Source organism: Scatophagus argus, chromosome 16, assembly GCF_020382885.2.
Source record: "Scatophagus argus isolate fScaArg1 chromosome 16, fScaArg1.pri, whole genome shotgun sequence".
Taxonomy (NCBI): Eukaryota; Metazoa; Chordata; class Actinopteri; family Scatophagidae; genus Scatophagus; species Scatophagus argus.
The window spans coordinates 13,465,513-13,490,379 of record NC_058508.1 but is presented as its reverse complement, the minus strand read 5'-3'; the positions used below and the strand labels follow the sequence as shown (position 1 = coordinate 13,490,379).

Sequence of the window (24,867 nt, the reverse complement as noted above, 5' to 3'; positions counted from 1 at the left end):
TTTTTTCATTTTCTCGCACAGAGCCTTCAAGGTGTTCAATGAGGAGAGACCACAGCATTCTCATATATTTTAGGACCCTCCTTTGGAGTTCATGTATCGGGTCCTCTCTTCTCAGAAATGCCTTACGAAACCCAAAGCTCACATTCAACATACTATTCATAAACAGCAAAAGGTGAGCCAATTTAATCATCACCATCATTATACCAACAATTCCACAAGAATGAAAGTATAATACGTCCAAAAACATTTCCAGTACCAGGACAGTGAGGAACATGTGACTGTACTGAAAACTTAAAAAAAAAAAAATAAAGACACTGAAAAGAACAGTAAACAAAAACTCAAAATTCATTGAGTTGCTAAAAAAAAATAGATATTCCCTGCCCTCAACCAGACTTAAAAATAAAACAATCAACACAGTAAAGAATGGAACATGAGCACACTCAGGTCCAAGTCTGCTTAGTTTCCATGGCAGCACTTCCCCAGCCACTGGCAAAGGCAGCATCTCTGAGCTCTCCCATGTTTTTCTTTGCTCTTAAAAAATAGATGTATACTAGATTCATACATTATTTCATAACTAAAGTCACAAATGATAAGAATCATAACCATATTTTTTAAAAATGTTCTTGCAAAGTTCATAATACGTTGATTCTATTCTTTTTTTTTTATTTAATGTGTGTTCAGTCCCATATGCATATGACAACAAACTTGTCTTCCATCATGAACAAGTTAAATGCTTGGTCAGCTGAAACGAGAGCACCATGGGAGAGAGATGGAGGGTGTGTGTGTGTGTGTGTGTGTGTGTGTGTGTGTGTGTGCGCACATAGGGGGTCAAAATACTCTAAGAAAAAAAAAAAATCCAGATGTGCCCAATCAACACGAGGGTCGGTCACACTCTGCCCCTGCAGCAGAAAGGGGTGGTAGAGAGAGAAAGTGTGTGTGTGTGTGTGTGAGTGTGTGAGTGTGTGAGGGGTGAGGGGCCTCATCCCTCAAGCCCAAGCCTGGAAGTGACCATGCTCGGTACCTCCTCTTCCTCCTCCTCCTCCTCCTCCTCCTCCTCCTCTCCTCTTCATTCAGTTTTGTCAAGTAGATGCCAAGAAGTAGCTCAGTGCTTGTTTCTCTCTCTCTCTCTCTCTCTCTCTCTCTCTCTCTCTTTTGAAGGTTGCATGATTTCACATGTCTTTTTTTTTCATGTTATTTTCATCCTCCACAGGCGGAGGATCAGACTGGTAAGTCAAAGAGTTTCAGGTAGGTTTGTGTGTTTGTGTTTCATCCTGTACCCAGTCTCTTGCATTAGAAGCAGTGGTTCTTCATGGTCAGTGGTCACAATGACTACTCGTACTCAAGGAACTGTTTATGGTAGAATAAGAGATACCTGAGGAGAGGGAGGAAAAAAACATTTAAGTCAGATTTTGTGCTGTATAACTATTTTTTTACAGTACTGTCAACGTCTTGCCTCCACTCTCACCCTTCACTATCGAGTACATCCTTAATGCTGGCCTTGGTGATTATGGCATCATCGCATTTGAACCACTGGTCCTTGTGCTGGCGGATGAAGCTGGTGTAGTGGCCACTCTCTAATGTGCCTTGGTGGTTGACCACTGCAAACAAGGAATACCTGATAATAAAAAGACCAAAGAGATGTGAGTTTGTCTTTGCTTTGTTGTCTGACTTCACTTTAACACAAGTTAAATAAAGCTCCGTATACATGGGTACATTCATTTGCTTAAAGCCCCATGTTGTTGCTTTTTCAAGATTTTGTGCGCACCTTGCACACAAACTCTTGTCTCTACTACAAGCTACCTGTCAATGGAATTAAGACTGTAAATTTCCAATAAATGTCCTGGAAAATGAAAGCTATTGTAGTCGTCACGGATGAGGAAAACTAAGCAGCTTTTAACAGGCTTCAAATTGATTTCACTGGGGGAAGTCACAGCTGGATACCTCAGGTCATTAGCATGTGCTGCTGTGCTAGAGCAGAAATTTCACAACAATGTCGGTGCTGTTGTGAAGCAGTAGTGTTTGCTGTGCTACATGCTTTCCAACGTTACTCACTTGTTGTCGTTGTTTAATACGTCGACTGTCTGTTGATACTGTCCATTCATTCTGCTCTCTTTACTGCGGAAGACACAAGGAAAGGAGGTTAGCATTTACAATGCTGCATGCATGTGTAAACATGCTACGCTGGCACATTAATCCACTAGGTGGCACAATAACACTATCTATGAAAGCTGGTATCTTCCCTGCCTGTACTGCTTAATGATCTTTCTGTCTCTGAACAGAGCTGAATGGATGCTACAGCCACAGGGGTGGGGCAAGGCTGTTGCTGCATGCTCTTCTGACACTAGTGTAAAATTATAGGGAGCATCTAATAATGCTATTCTGGCACTGATGCAAGGACGTGCAATTAGCAATTACAGCATGTATGTACATATGTAAAAATGAACATGTAATAAACCAATTAATGGGGGGGTTTTATTAGTCAATCTGTGTATCTGGATGTGATCTGTGGCAGGACAAGACTCAATGCACAAGGCAGACCAGCTAAGGAGCTATTGGGTGGCTGGTGGCTTACCTGGATGCCATGAAAGGCGTCATGTCCAGTTCTAGAGGAAAGGAAACATATGTAGTGATCTTCCTTCGCAGTTTAGCAGAGTGCTCAAACCGCTGGGGACAGCCAGAGAGTGAGGATAAGAGAGGAGGAGGGGGAGGATGGGGCAGAAAAATGGCAAGAGAAAGGCAAGAAGAGTGGGGGGAGGGGAGAGGACACACATTTAGAAATAACAGGCATCATCATTACAATATAGAAAATACAACACAGATAGTGTAAAGTGGAAATGTATGTTTCCCACTCTTGCTCTCGCACATTCATGCATTCATAACATGATAATAACAGGATAATAACAGGCGTGGATTGATCGAAGACAATCTTCTTGCAGCCTGTTCCTATGAATATCATAAATACATTATGGGCCTCCAATACTGTTATGATAAATAAAACATGGACACTGGAACACGAGTATGAGTCATTAAAATCATAGGTGTCCTGGGACAATGTGTGAAATGGTTACACAGTAGGAAGTAATGCACCAACGGAGTCAAACACATCTACGCACACGCAACACACCAGAGAGCTAAGTCACTGAAAAATCTGAACTTTGCCTCCATCAAATGGATATACACACCCACAAACACACACACGGGGCAAAATGGATCATATATTACCGCATATAAATATAGCAATGCTGAGTGCAATACATGTGGTTGTAAACAATAGCATCAAAATTAGGATCAAATTCATAAAAAAAGTAAAGCAACTACAATTGGATGATTGCTGAAACCACATCACACAGCCCTATTTACAAGACACTACTACATCTGCTGTTTTGGACTAACGACCGACAAAATGAAACGTGTGAATGATAAATAATCAAAATGTCAGACAGCGACAGATAACGCAACAAGCGATTATTGGCAGCATGTCACCGCTGGCTGACTCACTTTGAGATGGAAACACGCTACGATGGGGAGCTTCTTCATTGTCAGCTGTTTGGTGGACTCCTGGTAACTATGGCAACCGCCGCACTTGATTTTGGCACTGCTTCCTAGATGCTCGGGCCGCGTAAACCTGCAGCGAGAGGGTTGGAATGAAAGAGACGAGGGGCGGGTGTATGTGTAAAAGAGCAGAGGAAATGTTGGCAAACAGGATTTGAAAACTGGGAAAACGAGGAAGAAGACTACTATGGTTATATTGCGTCGATCTCGCCTTGTTCTAGTCCTACGGTATTTAGTGGCAGGAAGTTAATCTGAAGACGCATGAGGGCTTATGTCTCAAGTCTGCCTGCATAGTTTTGGTGCAGCCACTCTGTACATCAGCCCACCCAGCCCAGTAACCACAGCACCAACCAGTTCTGTACCTTTAAGAGACTCGCTGCAGCAACTGGGGGTGTGTGAGGAGCTGCAGTACAAAAAAAAAAAACAACAAAAAAAAGTCATAAGGAAAGGAGGTGAAAGAAATAGAGGGGGAGGATGAGACAAATGCAAGAGGTAGAGAGTGTGGGCACGAGGGAAAAAGAATTAGGTGGAGAGAGGAGGGAACTAAATAAGATAAGGAGAAAGTGAAAAAGAAATTTGAAGAATGAACAGGCAGAAGAGGAGATATGAGAGGTCACACCTGCTCTGCCAGCCTGGTGAAGGCTGAAGACAAGATCTTCGGGTAACAGGGCTGTAGTGCCTGAGCAGACGCAACATGTGACCCCTCGTACAAGTGGAGGGATGAATGAAATGTATGTGATTACAAGTGAACGATTGATAGCTGTGAATTTAGAGATGTGGAGGAAGAGAGGGTGGAAAATAAGTACCAGTACCTCCTTTCCTTTCCAAAAACTTCATGAACCGTGAATCTAACAAAGCTTTAACACTATGAGTGTTGTGCATCGGCACAGTGAAATATGGCTACTGCTGTACATCAGCGGTATCTGGCATCTTTTTTTGTTTTTTGGCATGAAGCCCCTGACTTACACCCCTCAATCATTTATGTAGATGAGTGGGAATTCAGTCTGGTTGTTTCAGATTGACGTGAAAAGAAAACATGACAGGTAGCAAAAAGACAACCCATCCGGTGTCAGCTGAGATCGAAACTGTACCTGCGTAGACAGTCTGTGAGCGTGGTGGACCCTGACAGGTGGCTCTCTCCATTCACTGTGCTGCCATCCCCTCCAGGGCTGAGGGGCCAGAAGGGCGTGGATGAGCCAGGCAGGTCCAGACTGATGTCCCAAAATGGGTCTATCGTCGTGGAAACCCCACTAGAGAGGAAAAAAAAAAAAGAAAAGAAAAGGGAGGAGGGAGAGAAGGGAGTCCGATTACGACGTTTAATAAATCGCACGATTGTCATGATGAAAGGATGATGACATCGTAAGCAACACATAGGCTTAAATTCACATAGCCCCTGTAGATTCTGATCATGTTTTTGTTTAAGCTTGCTGGAAGATTGAGAGCGTGCATGTGCATACATAATATCCCACTGTTCTTCCAGGTTCATTTGCAATTCAATGATGTGTTACATCAGAGAAAATTGGCTTTACAGAAGGAATCTGTGTTATTAGAGTGCGATGACTGTGATGGACTGCTGCCCAGGAAAAATGGAGGCTTCCAATGTAAAAGGTGTTCAGTATATACAAATACAAGCGTGTAAGGGCATGAGCTGCTGCACATCATCACTGTTGATTAGATGAGTGGAGATGTTGTAATACCCAATGGTATCAGCAGGTGGCTAACAGGGCAAGTATTCATGCACTTAGGATGGCAAGAGCAACCCTGCAGTAATACGGCTCCAATATGGTACCATTTGTTTTCAAAAAGCCTGCATTTACTGGTGCTTAAGGCTTTACCCATAAGCAACCTTTAGTCAGGGGACATTTGGAATAATAACAAAGGGGTTCAGTTTATGGCAGAATGAAACAGCATCACAAGCTTTTCCTCAGCAGTCTCTCTCTTTACTGTGGATGCAGGTAATGTTGCACAGAGCTGAACTCGGCTTGCCTGTTAGTCTGGGCGAGGTGCTTTGGAGTTCAGTGCAGTGTGCTAGTGTTAATGTGACAGGACAGCTCTAGGGGGCAGGCAGGCAAAGCTTGGGTTGGGCTGCTGCTGTCTAGACATCCCCCCACCCCCCTTACAACAGCTCTGCAGGGAGCAGGCCTTTAAATAAGAGCAGTGGAGAGGACACAACCAGTGGTTCAGCCACTCCAGGAGGACGAATGGTGTCCACATCTATCACATGAGAAGCAACTACAGCATTGGAGAACACAGGGGGATAGCTGGATGATGGATGAATGGATAAAGGGAAAAGGGGGAGGGGGGGTTATTGGTGGTGTTGTGAGGCTCCAGCAAGACAAAGGGACAAGACACATCTCAGGTGGGACTTTATTTCAGGAAACTTTCCTTTGCCTCTTCACATATTCTAAAGTCACAAAGACACACTAACTTACTGGCAAACTTGACAGGTAACGTCCGATTGCAGGCCCCCAGTGAAGATTTGGTCAATGATACAGTTACAGTGGTTTGGATTGTTGGCCTTCTTCCCATTGTCATCTCCTGCAGAGCACAAAGAGCAGGAAGCATAAATACAGACACAGATAATGCCAGCAACCTCTTTAGCACCTCTGAAGGACTCTTTCTGGCCCTCTTTCTCACTTTACCATTCCCCTGCCACGGACTCTCCCTTCCACTTCACAACCCTCTGGATCCTCTATAGCTAATCAAAGCGAGTCCTACTGCAGTGTTTGTGGGCGAGACAGCCCGTCATTGCACTGCACCAAGGCCTATTGACATTCCTCACACTGCTTGCTTGCTGTCCCCCTTGGTGCACACCATTGTCAGTCTCCTTTAGTATGTTTCCAGTGAAGTAAAGTACTGTGCTCCGTGGGTAGAGCTAAGGTATAACTCCGCATTTCCGGATTAGAACCAGTAGGTGGCACAGTCCCAGGTACATTCATCTCAGTCACAACACTGACAATGCTTTTCGTTGCTTTTCCCAAATTCAGGCCAAGTTGAACAAGCTGCAATCCTAGTCTGACAGAAAATAACTCTTACAACAATTATCTATTTTTTTTTATTGTAAATGCAGTGTAAACACTGGGAATGATATTTAGTTTGGTCATATAGCTTACTGATGGTGTCCCCTTTGCAATGTCTGTGTAGTACGTCCAATGCGGCGATGAGGAACTCGTGGGCATCTTGCTGCTCGTAGCCAGCGAGGTGACGTGCATGAGTCCACACCAGGTGCAGCAGCCGGAAGGGAATGTGGGGAGAACGGTGGCCCGAGTAAAACTGCGAGTGAAAAAGAAAAATGGGAGAGGTGGTTGGGGTGAAGAGGAGAGAGTGGTTAGCCTGTTTTTCCATGTGTTACTGTGTCTATTACATTCTATCACTTCTTTGCCAGTGTCATAGCTACATTGCTCACTATCATCTATAATTCATTGCTGAACCATAAAAGGAATGTTCTGTCAGTCCATGTGATTTTCTGAGGCTTAACATATATCAGATACAAATGAATTCCACCACTTGTCCCTTAAGAACGCCAGTTCTAAATACGGTGCATTCATAGAGAGGAAAGGTGTGAGGAACACAGCAGAGAAGACAAAGTGGCAGGAAAATGGAGGCGTTTGGAGCAAAAACATCCATCTGGGTTGCCATGGGAATTCAAATGAATGACAATCTGGGTCAGGGTCAGGAGACGTGGGTAAGAAAGTAACAAAGCTGAGCATCTACAGCGGATATCCAACCAGGGCTCATTAATGCCAGAGAGGGGCACTCTATTCTTGACATATAGATGTGGTGCACACCTCACTTTATTCGTCGCAGTTGTCTCTGAAATCTGATTGAGCTGTGAGAGGAGGAAAAACATGCCGCACTAACGTCTCTTGAATCTTACAAACTCTGCTTCATTCCGACAGTTTGATGGTGGCTGATAAACGAAAGGCGCTACAAGAGGAGTAGGAAACAGGGGAGAGAGAGAGAGAGTGGCTGATCAAAGCGGGCTGCCTCTCACCTTCACATCCAAAAAGATCTGTATGTGTGTGCAGTCAGAAGATAGCTTTTGATGACGATATGCAGGCGGGTTCAAAAAAAAAGAAAAAAAACAAAAAAGAGCAAAGGTAAGGGATGGGAGCAAAGAATTAAATTAGAGTTGGGGACAAGGCGTGGAGGTAAGAATGACTTGGGAATGCAACTGTATGTGTGTTAGGGAGTGTTTAAATGAATCGCTATTGCATGACTGACCTCGAATTTTCTGTCTTAAACACAGCTTGAATACTCAATCAATGTCTGCCTCCCTGGGTGACAGAGGTGAGCGATTATCTCCTTCATGTGTTATGTAGCTGAACGGTTCAGCCTGCAGAGACAGGGCAGGGCGCCGTGTGCGTGATGTGGAGGGTGGAGGGTGTGGGGGGGTGATGACTCAACTCATTATAGCACCACTTGCCATCTGTGGGCCCATATATACTGGGAAGTGAGAGGGTGTAAGGAAAAAAAAAAAAAAAAAAAAAAAGAAAGCGAGGCAGTGTGGGAGCAGACCAGGCAGAAATTACATAACGGGCCGATGAGTTCGTTAGATGTGAAATGCTAAACTTCTGTATCAAAGAGATAGGATTTTTTAAAAGACTATAAATGGCCGTGAAACATAAATCGCATTGACTGATCAGGTTCAATAAAGGTATAATTACTGCGTTCTGCTCATTCATTTGTACGTGGTTCTGTACATTCCTTTCAAGCTGGATTTTTCCCTCCTCTCTGCCTCCCTTCTTTGGACTTGACAAAAGAGCGAAACAGTGACTCAGCCCTCTGCAGTGGGTTAAACCACGAGGGAACAGTTTGTATTATATGGTCGTTTTAAAAAAATCTCTCAAATTTTTTAAATGATAAGCTCCTCCTCTCTCTGCGCAGTTTAACCGGCCTATATATCAAGTTAATTCACACAAAAGCCTGTGCATCGTACCTCCTGAAAGAGCTGCGACATCTCACACACCAGACAGGAGTTTGATTGCATCTCGCACTTGTGTCTGTCGGAGAGAAAGAAGTCTCGCAGCAGTGGTGTGTGTGTTAGGGCCTGAACAATACAGTTCATGAAACATGTGTTGCCCAGGTTTATTAACCCTCGTAAACCTGCGGGACAAGAAGAACAGACAAAGGAAAAAGTGTGAGAACAACAGTGGAAATAAGGATTAAACACAATGTTATTCATACTGCTGCCAACGGAGGGAATTTAAATAACCAGTGAGGACTGAGTGTTAGCTGAGGTCAGCGTGCTTATTAGAAACCAACAACATCAGAGAGAATAACTGAATAAGTAGACAAAGAACCACAAATATTGACATTCTGAATTAATTACTCATTTAAATCATTTATCAAGAAAAAAAATCCAAATTCATACACATTAGAGGTTCTTGTATAAGAATTTGCCCCTTTTCTTTGTATTATATGACAGTGGATTAGGTGTCTTGGAGTTTTGGTAATTGGTCAGACAGGCATCTGAAGACATCACCTCCAGGATATCAAAGTTTTACAATTTTCTGACATTTTATAAGCCAAAGTATTAATCTCATCAGAAAAATACTTGGCATGGATAATGTAAATATTTGCTAGCTGTAACCTGCTGCCACTGGCAGAAAATCCATCCTTTTTTTTTTATTTTTTAGGGAGAGGGGGTTGTGACTGGAAAGTTAACAATATGGTGTTGGATCAGGTGTGCCAGAAAAATTGTGTGTATCCTGGAGCAGACCCCGAAGCTGTGAATGGATTCATTCAGTCTGAGAAAGTAAAGCTACAGTTCTCCAGTGACAGCCAGCAGAACAGGTGAGACACAGCAAGGTCTTGAGTCTAATCCAATTGAGCAAGGTTTGGTTCAGGAAGAGAGCACTCAGAGAGGGCTTTAACACTTCAGACTGGTTCTAGTGCACACGTGCACGCGCACACACACGCACACACACTGTCTACTGCCCAATCACAGCTATCGACCAAGCTCTTTAAAGATACAAGTGGGTGAAGGATGGCATGAGACAGCAGGCAAAGGGAAAGAGGATATAAAAGAGAAAAAAAAAAATCAACAAAAGTGCATGCAGCAAATCAGAGACTGGCAGGCACAAACCAAAGTAACAGATCACTGAGAATACAGTACATTGGGAAAACAAGTTGCCGAAAGACACAGAGACAAATTCAGGCCCGCTGTGGTGTGCATCTATCAGAGAAAGAACACTGTGTTCTGCCTCCCACAGCACACTGCCTGTGGGCCTGCCCGGTCCCGCTGACCTTGGGTATCCCTTAAATGTAAGCGTGACCCTCAAGTACACTTACACCAAAGGCACATAAACAAACAAACAAACACACACATGCTGTCTAGGAAGGAAAAAGCTTTGCGCGCTGAACAGTGAAGTCTGTTGCCCACCTATGGTACAGTTTGTCGTGATTTTCCTCCGCTTTGGATTGTGTCGTAATAATTCTAGCTCCCTCTTGGTCGGCTCCCATGTCGTGTATTTTTCCCCCGTGCCTGTTGATAAAAAAAAACACAAACATGGTGGCACTGAGCTATCAGGTGGCCTTGCTTCAAAAGCTGCATTAAGTTCTCTGATAGAAAGCCAAAATGATGTACCTTGCAATTTCCAAGCTTTCCTCTGTTCCTCTTTGGCAATCTGCTCCATGTCTTTGTCATATATGTAGTCCTGACACACAAAACAATATATTCCTCCGTATAATAAGTCTATTGCTGGAAACAGGAGGGAGGGAAAGAGAGGGAGGGAGGGAGAGAGAGAAAGAGATTGAACTATAATTACAAATAGATTTTTCCATCACAGTAACACACACTGGGTCTTATTTTACCATATAACCCTTGGTGGCTCAGTCAGCCTCAAGACGAGTGCTTTCTCCGCACCGCCCTGCATTCTCGGCTCGTCGCAATATGTTTTGATCTCTTTACTTGCGCTGAACAATTAGAAGATATGTTAAGGGTAGCAGCGATGGAATAGGTGTATTTGTCTCCCACCCCCACCTGGGCTTTCAACTAACACACCAGCCTCTTCTATCCTAAACTCCAACAATACCTCAGCTCTGTTGCCGTGACAACCTATTTTTAGCTTCACCGGACATTTTTTCTGTTTTTGGTGCTACCCACACTGAGAAAGTGAGCTAATACATCATGTAGGAAGCCTGACTAGTGTATGTTCTGTTGTCGTCACAGTGCCATCTTTTGTTGTGTGTGTAAACATGTCTCTCTCTTTTTGTGTTTGTAGGTATGTGGCTTAAGAAAGCATAGAAAGAAATAATCACACAGAAAAAAAAAAAATTGAAAAGCATAATCACCTTGATCACCATGGCCACATTTGGTAACTATGCAAGCTGAATGGGATGCTCCTCTCTGTACAACAGCAACCCGGTTATGAGAAAAAAAATGAGAGCTACAGAAGCGGTAGTGGGGAGAAGAGGATACACTAGACTACGAGTATGGCACAAGACACAGGCAGGAATTCATAAATCTTGTTCACTTGAGTGAAGTACGAGACCAAAGGATGAGAGGAGGGGAAAGTGGAAGAAAAGGAGGAGGAGGAAACCTAAAATGCGTCCAGAGAATGAGGTAGCTAGGACTGAGGGAAAAGGGAGGATTAAAAAAGATGTAAAAGGAGTCCTGAGAAGGGAGCTTGCTCTCTAGCAGACAGGGGAGTTTGGATTAATTTGATTAGAGGTGGAAAGGAACAGAGCGTCAGTGTCAGAGAGGCTCCTGTGGAAAGCTCAAAGCTAATTAACACTGTGGCCGTGCACTTGGGGTATGCGTATGTATGTGTATGTGTGTGTGTGTGTGTGTGTGTGTGTGTGTGTGTGTGTGTGTGTGTGTGTGTGTGTGTGTGTGTGTGTGTAACCAATCTGATGAAATGCATTACATCAATTAAAGCCATTTGACAACTACTGAGCCACCCAACTGTCTCTCCCATTGCCGTATTTAGTTGTCCTCGTCAGGGTAATATCAAAATTTTGCTCATTAGTGTCATCGTCTTATTTAACATAATTAGCATGTAAGGCTGAAGCTAGGCTTTCTAGTAGCTGTGGATTAGTGATGTCGACCCCTCCCTTGCTGCTGCATGAAGGAGGGTGTACTAAGTTAAACCCATGACATTTGACTGGATAAGGAGCTCCCACCAGAATGGTAATGTGCTGCGGTTAGAGAGAGGTTCAGCTCCCCGTCCGCTAAGAGGAGGAAGTGGCCCAAAGTAATGCTGTAATCCTTCACTGATAATAGCTGATGCTGCAGTGGGCCATAGGGGTGCATGTGAATGTGAGGACTGACGTGATGGGACTGAGCCTGTGAACACCTCAGTGAGGGACAATGCAGTTGTGAGTGAGTGGCGTGGCTTACCGAGATTGTGTCTCTTGCTTTTTGCGTGCTCGTGGATGTGTTTCTTCGTAAAACAGCCAAAAAAGACGCAGTAGAGACAAGAGTGGAGTCGGTTCAGGTGGGCGCCACACATGTGACAGATACACGACTTGGCCTGGAGAGAAACATCCAAGGGAGAGAAGGGGATTGGGGGCGGGGAGTGAGAAAAGAGAGGACAGTCAGAGTGGTGATAAAATCCTCTACAGCAGGACAGAGCCCTCAGCTATAATATGGAGTGGTGTAGGCGGACAAAGTGGACCTCCCTGCCAGCTGAATTAGATTTCTATCATCCAGTCAGTCAAACAAACACTTTGGAGGACATAGTGTGTGAACAGACCTGATATGAGGGTGGGCTAAAGATTAGTGGGCCCTGTTGATAAATCCAGTACAGTTGAATAAAAACATATTTCCACACTGAATCTTTCACTCTCTGACACTTGCAGGGCACGATGGGATTTAATGCTTGGCAGGCACACTGGGGAAGGCGAGAAGGATCTGTCTGAAGCACATACTAATGCCGGCTGGAGTTTATGCGTAATTGGTTTGACTATAGCAGCCAGCGGTAACCTGGAGAAATTGAGCATTAGAATGTCTGACGTCTTTGGCAAATCTGCAAAAATGAGCCCTACAAGGGCTGCATATGAGCACAGGTGGTTACACTGCATTCCTGTTAAAACAATATGACAACCATGAAAAAGGGAAGCCCAGAGAAGGGTTCTTAGTTTCTGAAGTGAATAAAGACTGGCAGACAAGTGTGGACATGGTGAACATTGTCACGTGTGATATAGTTGCTGTGTGTGAGCACAGATGCACACGTACATGAAATATTTGAATCGACCTCCCTGTTTCATTACAAAAACCTCAACACTTCAGCTTCCTAGAAGCTACTGTGCATAAGTGTAAGCTTGTGCACAGCTCCAAGTACGATAGTAGGGAGAATTTTTATCAGCTCGATGTGATAGCTTGCACAGACACTTGAAGATGTGATAAGGTATAGAGAAACACCTCCAAATCCGTTTCACCTCTGTCCCTCTAAAACATGTACAGCATGCAGAGTGTATACTACAAGGCCACGTAAGCCTGAAAACACTTAGTACATCGGCAAATACTAAGTCTTTTAGCAGAAATTACACCCAATGCGTTCACAGTTCTGTCGCTAATGTGAGTGAAAGTACAGGAAAGTAATGTCAAAGTAGTCTGCTGCAAGCAAGAGGAAGAAACTAAATAAGAGAGGAGCCATGCAATCAAAACCTCTGAGTCTATGAGTCACCCACTCATAGAGAAAGACAGAAGAAAAAAGTAAAGGTGAAGAGAAACAAAACAAGACAGAAACTACTGCTTGGAAAGTTTTACCGGTCTTCAGTTTCTTATACACTGTGTGAAACTAGCACAGAATACAGGCTCACACACTCCTACACACCAAGCTTAAGCTATTGGACATGAACTCAACAGGTTTGTACTGTATTGTCTCCCTATTGTTGTCTTTTGACGAGAAACACAATAGGATAACCCAACACCATCTGAACAACATTAAAAGCATATTGTGGCAGAGAAATAAAATGGGTTGTGCCGGCAAGTTTCACTTCCTTCTCTCTGGGTGACACATAACCCAGAACAATGGGAGTCAAACTAATACCACTTATGTGGCAATGACTAGCTCACAAAATACCTCACAAGGCCACTCAAAATATCAATATCCAATCTCCATTTCCATCAGGCTTTTTATCTTTTTACTAGGGAAGATGACTATAATATATATTTTTGTTTAAAAGTCAAAAGATTTAAGCAAACTTTCTGTCCTTAATCCACATTTGATTTTTATATATACACATATCAGCGAATGCCACAAATACTGGTGCTCTGCATCTTAATGTTAAAACATCTTGCTATGGGAAACGACAAAAATACAGAAACAACTCTTGAAATATGTATCCACTCTTGGGTATTTTTAACTTTAAAAGGTATACAATAAAGCTTGTTGGAAGCACATGTCCTCCAAAGGCGGCTTCATAAACTGTTGAGGAACTCTATGTGTATTTCTTTAGAGTAAAAATGCCTTATATTCCCTGTGGGATAAGACAGGCAGACTTTCAACAAGAAAAAGAAATGCTGCAATGGAAGAGCTCTGAATCTCTCTGGGATAGTTAATATGTGGGAGTGGGTGGAAATGATTGGGAATTCTTCACGAGCAGGTGGGTGCAAGATTGAAATAATAGTTCCATGCAGACCATTTGTATGGAGTTAACAGAGGGTACAGAAGTAATATTCATTTATCATGGTATGTTGGGGATACGGGTGTTACACAAAGCACCAGGCTTATGCTACTGTGCACCAACGCAAAACTCAGTCGGGTCTGTGTTTTGGCTGAGCACGAGCAGGCGTGGGCTGGATTGTGATGACACTGCAGTGGAGGGGATATTCAGGGTCGCAGGCACTAAGCTCTGTTTTTATTCATATTGGTGGGTTAGCCATCGAGTTCTGAATGAGTGTGTCGGAGACAAGGGGCAGCACCAAGTCTGCGCTGGGTGCTTTTCCAGGAGGGATGTGTGGTGAGACAGAAACAAAGACTGTTTGAACTTTTAAGGTAGAGCTTGTGTCATTGGCAAGCTAAGTGAAAGTAAGGGCACAGAGGAGATAAAAAGGGATAGAGTTTGAAGCAGAACTTGTGTTTTTAGACCCTGAATGAAACCCTGCATGTTGGAGTAAAAGGTAAAAAGACAGCCCACAGATAATGTGGAAACACAGATGAGTTCACTGAATTCCTGAAAATATGTATTAGCTGCCTATTCAAGCCTGTCCTAACTAAGCAGCGATTTTATTAGTCCCCACTCTTCCACTGCACCAGGACACCAAGTTAAAAACAAGAAACCCTGCCAATGCCACGCCTTGCCCTCCTCCTCCTCCTCCTCCTCACCCTCGCCCGCCTAAGCGGCCCATAAGCAGGGCAGATAATCCATCTCTGCTCCAGCCCTCCCTCAGTTTCCCTGTGCTCTCTCCCTCTCACCATGGTTCATGGGCCGTCTATTCCTCAGTGTCAGCAGCACTGCATCTCTCTGCGCCCAGGGCTTTTAATGTTCTATTAGATCAGCTATTGATCACCCGCTGGCTCAGATGACTGGAACAAGTGTTGGACAGGTAGCAAGTTCACATTCATGTTGCACTAGGCTGTGTCTCCGATCTGGGATGTCTTCTTTGAGGTGTTTCAGGCTGGGCTATGGGTCCAGGACCCACTAATGTACTTTGCTGTTCATTGATGGAGGAACTCATTCAAAAAGGAACTAACTGGGTGAATAGACCTCCAAAACATCTGTAACGTGAAGATAGTATCCTCCATTGCTCTAACAGTAGCCACATACATCCATGTCTCACATCCAGCTTCTCCATCTCCTCCCGCATTATTCCTCCACTCAGCATTTAGGTTAATGCATTCATATATTCAAAGAGAGAAACTAATTTGATGAGCTGTAACCGAGGGGGAGAGAGAATGACGATGACGATTATGATGTGGACAAAGGTCTGGCTCTACTGAGCACGCTCCTGCAGCTGCAAAGAGCAGACCGGGGAGGGGAGGGGAGAGAGTCAATAAAGCGTACAGAACAGAGCTATATGAGAACAGTGACTCACCATGCTGCCTCACACTCACAAGCCTGTGCATGCTTCTATACACACACATGCTCACACGTCAACAAAATTAACAATGGCTGACAAGAGATCTGCACATTGGAAATATATATGAAAAGACATGCTCTAAGCAAGCATACACACACCCACACACTGTTAGACATGTCCTATGACGATTCAGACACACATCTGTACACACTGTCCTTTCTGACTGTATATATATATATATATATATATATATAAATATATATATATATATATTTATTATGAACAAGCTAGATAAGGCTGGGGAAGGAGACTGACGGTGATGCTCCAGAAACATGCGGCCGACTGACCCCATGGGGCTGCAGCCTGTCAGTGCCTTGGCAGGATGATGTTGTTAACCCCTCCTCACTCGACACTATCTCCACATGACAATGCCTGGCCTGCAAAATGCAATCACAGTAAGCAGCCCTAGAGACAGACACACACACAATATGATTCTTACACTGTTCTCTTTTTCCTTCAGTCCTCCCTCGGCTCACTGTAACCTCTGTTGAGAATAACATGCTGCGTGGTCTCTGCGTGAGAATGTATTCCCACCTCATCCTCAATGAATCTGAGTGAAAGATGAGGGACTGTTGGAGTTTGTAGTTTGGCCTCATACTGTCACACACTGCTATAAGGACATTATAGCTAAACCCTGAGCCTCAAGCCTACAGAGACAAGCTCCATGCCATCTCCAGGAAACAAAACAAAATGGAATAAAATGTGGATGGAGTGGAAGTAAACTGAGATACTCATGGTGGAGTAGCTTTGATGTCATGATCAAAAATGTAGTTTACTGCTTTTTGGGGGTTTGTGGAAGTTGGTGTAATGAAGCAGAGTTTGTAGCACATAATAAGCAAGTGTGAATCTGATTAAGATCTGATTAGGGAGAAATATGTTGTGCTCTCTTAATTCCCCAGAGATAACAGGGTGTGGGAGAAAACAAGAAGAGGCAACAGAAGCATTTCTACTCATAAATGTACAGTGAAAAGTAATATTATGGTGTGAAAGAATCAATTGGTCCCAGACTGGTTACCTGAGTTCACATACACATGATCAGAGTGAGACCAGTAAAGAAACATTGAACATGCTCAGAAAACTGCCACATAAAGGAGTCGTGATTAGTTGCACAAAGGCTGCAAAATAAATAGATTAATAAAATCAACAAGTAAAAAAAAAATGGAAAACATGTACAGCGAGAGGGAGGGATCATACAGACGGCAGTGTGTTTGTCTGCACAGATGGTTAACAGTTTAGCTCCAGCTTAACAAAAGGCTGCGTGATCATTTGTCAAACCTTGAAGCTACCAGATGCCCACAATCATCCCACTCCACTGAAAGAACACACACACACAAGCACACACAAACTTCGGATTGGTCCCCTTGGACTCTCATCAGATCGCATGTTGATTTCTTCTCTATGCCCATGGCACCAATCAGGATCCACAGAGCCTTGAACATTACCTACAGGAAAATCTATGAGCACTACCTACAGAAGCACTAGGACACAGTGGGACTATTAGTGGACCACAGAGTCTTTAAAAGCAAGTATATATAGACCAGACCTAAGTAATAAATTATCCCGTAACGATCTTCACCTTTTCCACAAGGACAGAGAACCATTTCCACATAAACCGCTTAGTCCCAAGAGAAGCTGTCACTCGGGCCCAAGGTTTTAACAATAGGGAATAATTGAGTGTCCGCACTTGAAGAGATTGATTGCCTCTTGGTTTTTGGGCTTGGCCGGCCCCTGGAGAGTGATTGACAGGTCATTAGGCAGATGGTGGTGCTAAGGGAGGGTTGGACAGCAGCTTCATTGGCTGGCTCAGGCCATGACCAGCATGTTTTGTAGCAGCTATGTCTTCCCAGAGGCTGTTGGACAGTCAGACAAGTGGAAAGCTGGATACAGCTTTACACAAAGATGAGCTTATTCAAAACGCAAAGTAGTGCTCATCCTCAGTCACGCAGACCTTTTGAATTGAAACCTTACCAAACCTTATACGCTCACATATGCTCACTACATTATAAAAAATACTGCTTTTTTTGTTTGCCATTTTCATGAGCCTTCTCTCTATTACTACTCTGAAGATAAAGCTTAACACTGTCAATTACCAGCCTCACGAAGCAGCCCACACACCTCCATTACCACTAATGTCACTTATGTGTCTATGTCAGGTTGTCTCTTCTTGACCATGATTGCTCTCTAGTGGAAGATTGCTAAAACATTAATAGACACCAGGCTCTCAATCACGGCACAACTGCATCTCTGATCTGAAATAAACAGCGAAGACGAAAGAACTGTGGCGGAGCTTGATCAGTACAATGAAGAAGAGTTTAAGTCCACTACAGCGCCTCTATACTGTTAAATTAAAGATGCTGAATGTGTAAAAGAGGGTGGATTCTCTGAGGCTGAAAAATTGGGAGGAGACACCACAAGGTGACACACAACTACTCCGGGAGGAGGTTTCAGACCTTGCTCCATTTGTGTATTCTGAGTCAGTAAGCCACAGCCACAACGACTGACAGACATAAAGCCACATTAAACAAGACCTGGGAGTGACAGAAAGCACACAGACATGGAAGAAATAGGGCTGGATGAGGGCCAGAAGCCAACATCTGACATCACCAAATCCACTGAGTGATCTATGAGGCAGAAGGCTGAGGAAAACGGACAGCAAGGGAAGAGGGAGAAATGAGAGGATTAGAGGCTTCATTATGAGTTTCACACAATCAAAAAATTCAGATGAGAATGTCTGTGAATAGAAAATGATATTTTAGTTTGACAATTTAACAGTGCAGTGAATATCTGGGTAATTCTTAAACTGTAACCACTATAGTTTTAGAATTATCAAAAGATTACTCAGTTTAAGCAATTATTTGCACTAATTTAATGGAATAATAAAGATGCAATGAAAACCGTGGGCCAAAATAGTTTTGCAAATAGACAAAAATCGAAAGCAAGGAAAAGCGTGAAGAAAAAAGCGTGGGAGTGAGCGCAGGAGAGAAACAAGCGAGAGCTATGAGGAGGCTGGAGGAATAGATCCTGATGCTACAAACGTATGCTGATGAGTCAGGCAGCGGGCCTGTGATGTGATGGGAGACTGATCTGACAAAGAGATCTGCTCACAGCACAGGAATCAGCCACTCTCCGGGATTGGCTGTGCCACAGTGCATTTTGTGTTTGTGCGTGTGCATGTGTGTGTGTGTGAAGTGTAAGAACAGGAGGTAGAAAAGAGTGACAGAAGGAAGTAAATGCGTCATCCTTGAAAATGTATCCTTTTCATACTTCTGAAATTCCCAGCAACATCTAGCAAACGATTTCTCTCTCATCTTCCCTCTTCACAAGCATAAAAGCGCTTTGCAGCTTAGAGCGCATGTGTATGTGTGTGTGTATGTGTATGTACGTGTGTGTGTGGTGGTGGTGGTGATGGGGGTAATTTTGGTTCCTCTGATCATATATGATTTATCAAAACTAGAAGATAAAAAAAGTTGAGTTCAGTCATCTCTCTAATCACAACCCTTACCCTTTATCCAAAGTGACGGCAAATTCTTCAAAGCAGTTGTGGTTGTAAAATTCTGCCGACCCGACCAATTCATTACGTCCAATTTCCACTCAATCTAAGGTAATAGCACTGTCTTAACTGCAAGATTTTTTCATGGTTGCAGTGCTTCAGTACATGCATAGCCTACAGATAAAGTCAACTGAGACTCTCCTATAAAATAGAGCAGCACACAAAAATAACTAACCACATCCTTCATGAATATTCACGCCACGCCCCCACCACCATAGCCATTCACAAACTATAAATTATGAATATGACTGGAGCTGGGCCTAATGAAGAATGAAATCGACTGCTAAAAGCGAGAGTAGGTCTGTGCAAGTCTTCTTAAATGGCACGTGGCTTTCTGGTGGAAAATGAATCTATTATACGTAGGAACATCCAGTTTCTGCTCAGACAAAGGCAAGCAGACACTCGGGTGCCATGTTCAAGCAGTCCCTCGCTAAACAATCGCACTCACAACACGGTAATAATAGATTAAGAGACGGGGTCAAAGTAGAAAACTGGGAGGATACAAGGGGAAGTACTTCAGAAAAATAGTTCCTTCTCTGCTGCAATCTGAAAAGTAAACGATTTTTGTTACATGACACAAACTGACAGCGAGACAGGCTATGTGGCTTGGCCAATCAAAATCTTTCTACTAAATGACAGCCCTTGGCACATAAATCACCTCAACCAAAAGAAAAAAACACTATTACATATATACTTGTTTATTCTTGACACCTCCTTTGGTAGGACTGTTCAGTTGTTTTTTTATTTAAGTGCTTTCTCCATAGATGGATTTTATGCAAAAGAACATCAGACTCAAAGCTGGAGTCCGAAACAATATCAAATCTGTCACCAAGTAGCAGATTTTATACCTGAAACGTATGCACCAGTTCCACAGAGCACACACTCTCATACACTGTCTTTAAATCTACATACTCATCCCAAACTAACGGAGCATTTCATCTAGGACCAACACCCCAGAAGAATGATTATCCTAATTTTTTCTAATAAAGTATACCAGCTCTCAAGCCACACTGGGCCATGATGTCATCTCTGCAAACTCATATCTGTGGCATTCATTCTGCCATTTGTTACCCATGTGGGTTTTAGATTGTGCATGCAGAGAAGGTGACTGATTTTCCACCAGTGTTCCTGCACATTGCCTGGGAATTGATTTTAGCCCGAGGTAGAGAGGATGACAGCTTGCAGGCAGGCTGCTGAGGACAGACTACAGAAAAAAAAAAGAAATAAGGAAAATAAGAGGAAGTGAAAAACAGCTATTGAGGATGAAAGGCACTGGCTAACGAAACCAAGTCTGAATACAATGTCAAAATGCATCTTTTCTAGTTCACAATGTCTTTCAACTTTGCTCTGCGCAGAGACCGCCTCTTTTACTACAGCATTTGTATTTGCTGCTGTCTGCAACAGCAGTGCAGTGATAAGCTTCAGATTCAGATTCAGAGTGTCGCTCACTGGCACTGTCATCTTTTAAACTACACATTTCAACGTGGGAAGGACTCACGCAGCATTGGTATATCTATTTTTAGTCTACAATGTTCAGATACTGGGATGTGATGTTAAAGGTACCTAGTCTTCTAGTATATAATATAGCGCAGAGCAAAAAGCAAGACTGCCGCACCTCTGAAGAAGGCACTGCCTGTGTACCACTGGAGCAGCACTACACCTGCTCTGCATGTCAGATTAGTTAGGTGGGAGGGAGCATCAGCAAAGGGGGTGTGAGACACAACACTCGTACACCCATACAGCCATTCTGGAGTGCAATTAGGCAAGACAGAGAAGACTTCATTTAGGAGCCTTTCTCTTTTTATCAGTCACATGTAGATTCAGGGCCTTGGACGAGATGGGCACAGCAGAACCACTAGGTACACACCTTAACCAGTATTACACAGCAATTTTTCAATAACAGAAACAGAGCGAGGTCTAACTATGCAAGATTATTCTAAGATTCCACAGCCACCAGTGTATTGTGATGCAGTGGCATGTGAGAGGAACTAGAGGGTTCTCATTTGCAAAATAAAAACTGCACTGACAGATGCCATGGATCAATGGAGGTCAGAGCACGAAAATGCAAAGTGATCAAGTCTGAAAGTGGTAAGGGCAGTGTACAGAACCCTGATCACGATAGCATATTCTAAGTGCTTTGAATAAAAAACTGCCTGTGTATGCCATTTAACCTTGACTATTGTGACAGCTAGTGAGGTTCAAACCTGGAGCGCTGGTATTCATGTAAGCTAAAAAGTACACGGACTGTTAGAAAATCAAGGCAGAGAAATTTTCACCATGCTCCTTATACACTGTCACTGTATTTCTCTAAACATGGCAGAGACATTGAGTTTTTGTCAAAGGTAAATATTAAGTGAAAAGCAGACGTGGCTGTTGACAAGCTGGTTATTGAATACATCATCTTGACAAAAAAAAGGTGACAGCATGAGTTTGGCTGGAATGGTGCTGAGACAGTGAGGCTATCAAAACGGACACAAAAAGGTTCTCCCAAAAGAAAGGAACAGGGGTTTGCAATGGCAAATTTGCAATGGCTTAACACGCCTGGGGCACTGAGCAGGACACTATAAAATGCTGCAAAGAAGAAGAAAAAACCCTGACCGGTCTCATTTCCATCGTCTCATTTTCTCATCAATTGCATTCCTGCCAGGCAGAGGGTGAGAAAGAAACTAGACAGTCGAAATTAACATTCATCAAATGCTGGTCAAATTGTTGCAGTGTCATCCACTACACTGTCTGATAACCTTTTAGGACTTTCTCATACATTGTGAGACGTCATGCTGCACTTTTTTTTTTTAATTCTGATGTACTTGAGGTGGTAAAAAGCATTTCTAAAGACAATGTGAAAGCTGTACTCAAACCAAAGCAGATCATTACAACACTGTATAAACAAAAGGGTCATCGACCATTTTGAACTAGCTATCTGACATGGCCACAATGTAACTGAGCCACGCTTTTGGCTGTTTAGCTCACAGTCCACCCTCCCACTCAGTAGTCTTACTGGTTTTAACGCTGTATCATAGCTGATAAAGCAATAGGACTGACTTATTCTGCTATGTACACAAATACAGCCTATTAAATGATAGGTGAGCAAGTGAAAAGAACACAGCCAGTAAAGTAAAGCCAGCTCTTATGCATCTGAACCATCTACAATTTGTCAGTCAAGATGAGAAGGAGGATAAGCATCAACTCACCGGCACTGTCCATCCTGCATCACTCTGAAGCACCTATTTTATCACAACAACATAAAAATGTATGACATATAAGAGAAGCATGGATTTCTTGATAAGTCAAGCAAGCTACAAATTGCTGCTTATCTACAGTGAAACTGAGGTTAGGGTTTTACAATGAACATCATGGCACAAATAAAAAAACAAGTTTATGTTCACAAAAAAAAGGAAGAGGGAAATGTGTGAAAGTGAAACAAACTGCAACACAGTCCTGTGATAACATCACATTGTATAGAGCTATTAGGAGCTGTGTAGGCCGAGCAGGTGTGGGATGAGCCCAAAAAGAAATTGGCAATAAAGTAATCAGCTGACGTCCCAGCATTCAAACTCATGTGTGGTTTATCAGTGTAGGGGGAAAAAAACAGACCTGGGATGCCTAAGAGAGAACCGCTAATTTGTGGACCTAGTAAGTGCGTGTGGAGAGACACAATGGGTCCATTTGCTGTGGTAATGTTAGCCCATGGCCACAACTCTACTAAAACCAAAGTTTAGCCATCCGGCTAACTGCTCAGCATCTACCACAAAGAACAGCTCAGCTAACCTAGCCGATTGATTCACGACAGAAAGAATAAATAATCAGTGCCTAAGCTAATACAGAGTAGTTAAATGTTACACTTAAAACTGCAAAGAAGCGACCAGTCTCTGCAGTTCGCCAAGCAGATTCTTGCTGGCTAACTTACGATACCGGTGATAACCTAACATTAGCTGGCTAACCTTAGAACTAGCAACATTACTGCTGCAAGAATACAGTTACACTGTTCAGTTCACCACGTTCAGTGATTGTGCTTCATGTGGGACATCGTTTGCACTCCATTTATATGTCTGTCTGTGCCACATTAAAATTATTTCACTTTTGTTTCTGAAGCTAACATTGCAGTTCCTGTGTTTTTACCTTGCGTCTCCTCGTCTCAGCAGTACCACTCCAAACAAAGCATTGGTATATGACTCGAAGATTTTGTTTCCAATTATCCACCTTATAACCGTTCACATGGGAACACCCGGCCGGACTCATGACAGACAAAACATTCAGTTTGAGTTTATAGGTGACAATGAAAAGTCTCCTGGATGATTCACTTAGCTAACTAGCACGAACTGTCTGTCCAGAAATGGTTTCCGTTTGGAAATGGGACAATCGATGTAGTATCCAAAATACTCCTCGGGCATCTGACAAACACGGTCCTTGACTAACTACCTGCGCATCTGTTCATGTAGACAACTAACAGAATTATCACTTAAGTAAAATTTCTGCTCCCCTTGCTGTTTTGACAGTTGCCTTTTCCTTCAATGTTAGCTCCCCTTCCACTCTCACGATTAGTTAGCTTTCTTTCTCTAGTTAGCCTGCTAACACTCAACTACAGCTTCACAATGCCCGCCCAGCGTACTCGGTGATTTGCCAACACAAAGACGTTACGTCACTACGTTGGTTTTAGAACACGTTGGGTGCACTTGGTTTGTAACCCAGTGTGTTCCGTACAGGTGAATTTTGCAATTTAATCGTGGAATACATAGAGGACTTTGCCTGAATAAAAATATATCCTATCCATGTTAGTCTGAGATATGTAACCTATCCAAAATATTACCACAACGTTGTGCTTAATGGTGCAAACCTGTGTTTTTTTCTGAAAGCAATCATTGGTGATATCTACTTTTAACAGATGCTTCATCTGTCTAATTAAATGTAACTTCACGATTGTAATTTAGTTGAGTACCGAGGTGTGACATCTAAAGAGTGAAAAATAAATACTTTCCTTTGAACATCAGCAAGTCCCCCTTACATATGTTAAGTTAGACTAGAGTAAGTAAAAGTTCACCCTTAATCGGTATCATCAATTAAAGCCTACCACCTAGTGGTGATATGATATATGAATGTTGACACTGATGTAAAGCAAAGTACACACAACTTCTAAGTGAATTCAAAAAGGATTAAGTTAAGAATGATGTGAGGAACCCTTGCCACTAGATCATTAACAGTTGACTCTCTCAAATGTCCTCATCTACTGAGTTTTGTAATTTGCAAAGGAAAAATGAAATAAATCAAATGAAATGTTCTTCAAATATGTACTATTTTTTCAGAGGATCTTACATTCTTAGAGTCTACAATTAACTACAAGGGACAATTTAAAGTGCAGACTTCATAAACACAACCATAATGTGATATAGGGATGCTGTGTTGGCTTTAAAACAGTTTACATTGTGTTGATATGCAAGTGTTTAGTGCAATTTATGACATTTTTCTAGTTTGTATTATGGTCGATTGATGTGTATTCAACTCGGAATATTAAATGATATTTTCAGACTGGTTGGATTGGGCATTAGATGTTTTCTGGTAACATAGTATAAGTCATGTAACACTTTCCCCAAATGAACCAGTATTATACTTACTGATACATTAATCATATTTTTTTATGTTGCAGCTGGTAAAGGTGGAACTAATTTTATATTCTGCTGAGTAGCTTTTTTCCCAATTATATCTTGTACAAATAATCAGAATCTGCAAGTAAGTAGCA

General features: G+C 42.8%; 1 protein-coding gene across 2 annotated transcripts; it reads right to left on the bottom strand.

The window, feature by feature from the left end:
* Positions 1-1,118: 1,118 nt before the first annotated feature.
* On the bottom strand, positions 1,119-23,736 carry LOC124073393 (ubiquitin carboxyl-terminal hydrolase 22-like). 2 transcript variants are annotated; one of them, XM_046415550.1, is made up of 14 exons: positions 23,253-23,736; positions 22,325-22,357; positions 11,897-12,029; positions 10,142-10,255; positions 9,938-10,039; positions 8,492-8,658; positions 6,666-6,825; positions 5,985-6,090; positions 4,644-4,802; positions 3,499-3,625; positions 2,573-2,664; positions 2,053-2,115; positions 1,466-1,615; positions 1,119-1,372 (listed from the first exon to the last, which is right to left on the bottom strand). In XM_046415550.1, exons 1-14 carry the CDS (start codon positions 23,370-23,372, stop codon positions 1,330-1,332), a joined length of 1,569 nt encoding a protein of 522 aa, XP_046271506.1. In that variant the 5' UTR covers positions 23,373-23,736; the 3' UTR covers positions 1,119-1,329. The 2 variants fall into 2 exon arrangements, with proteins under 2 accessions (XP_046271506.1, XP_046271507.1); XM_046415551.1 differs by lacking the exon at positions 22,325-22,357.
* Positions 23,737-24,867: the final 1,131 nt, after the last annotated feature.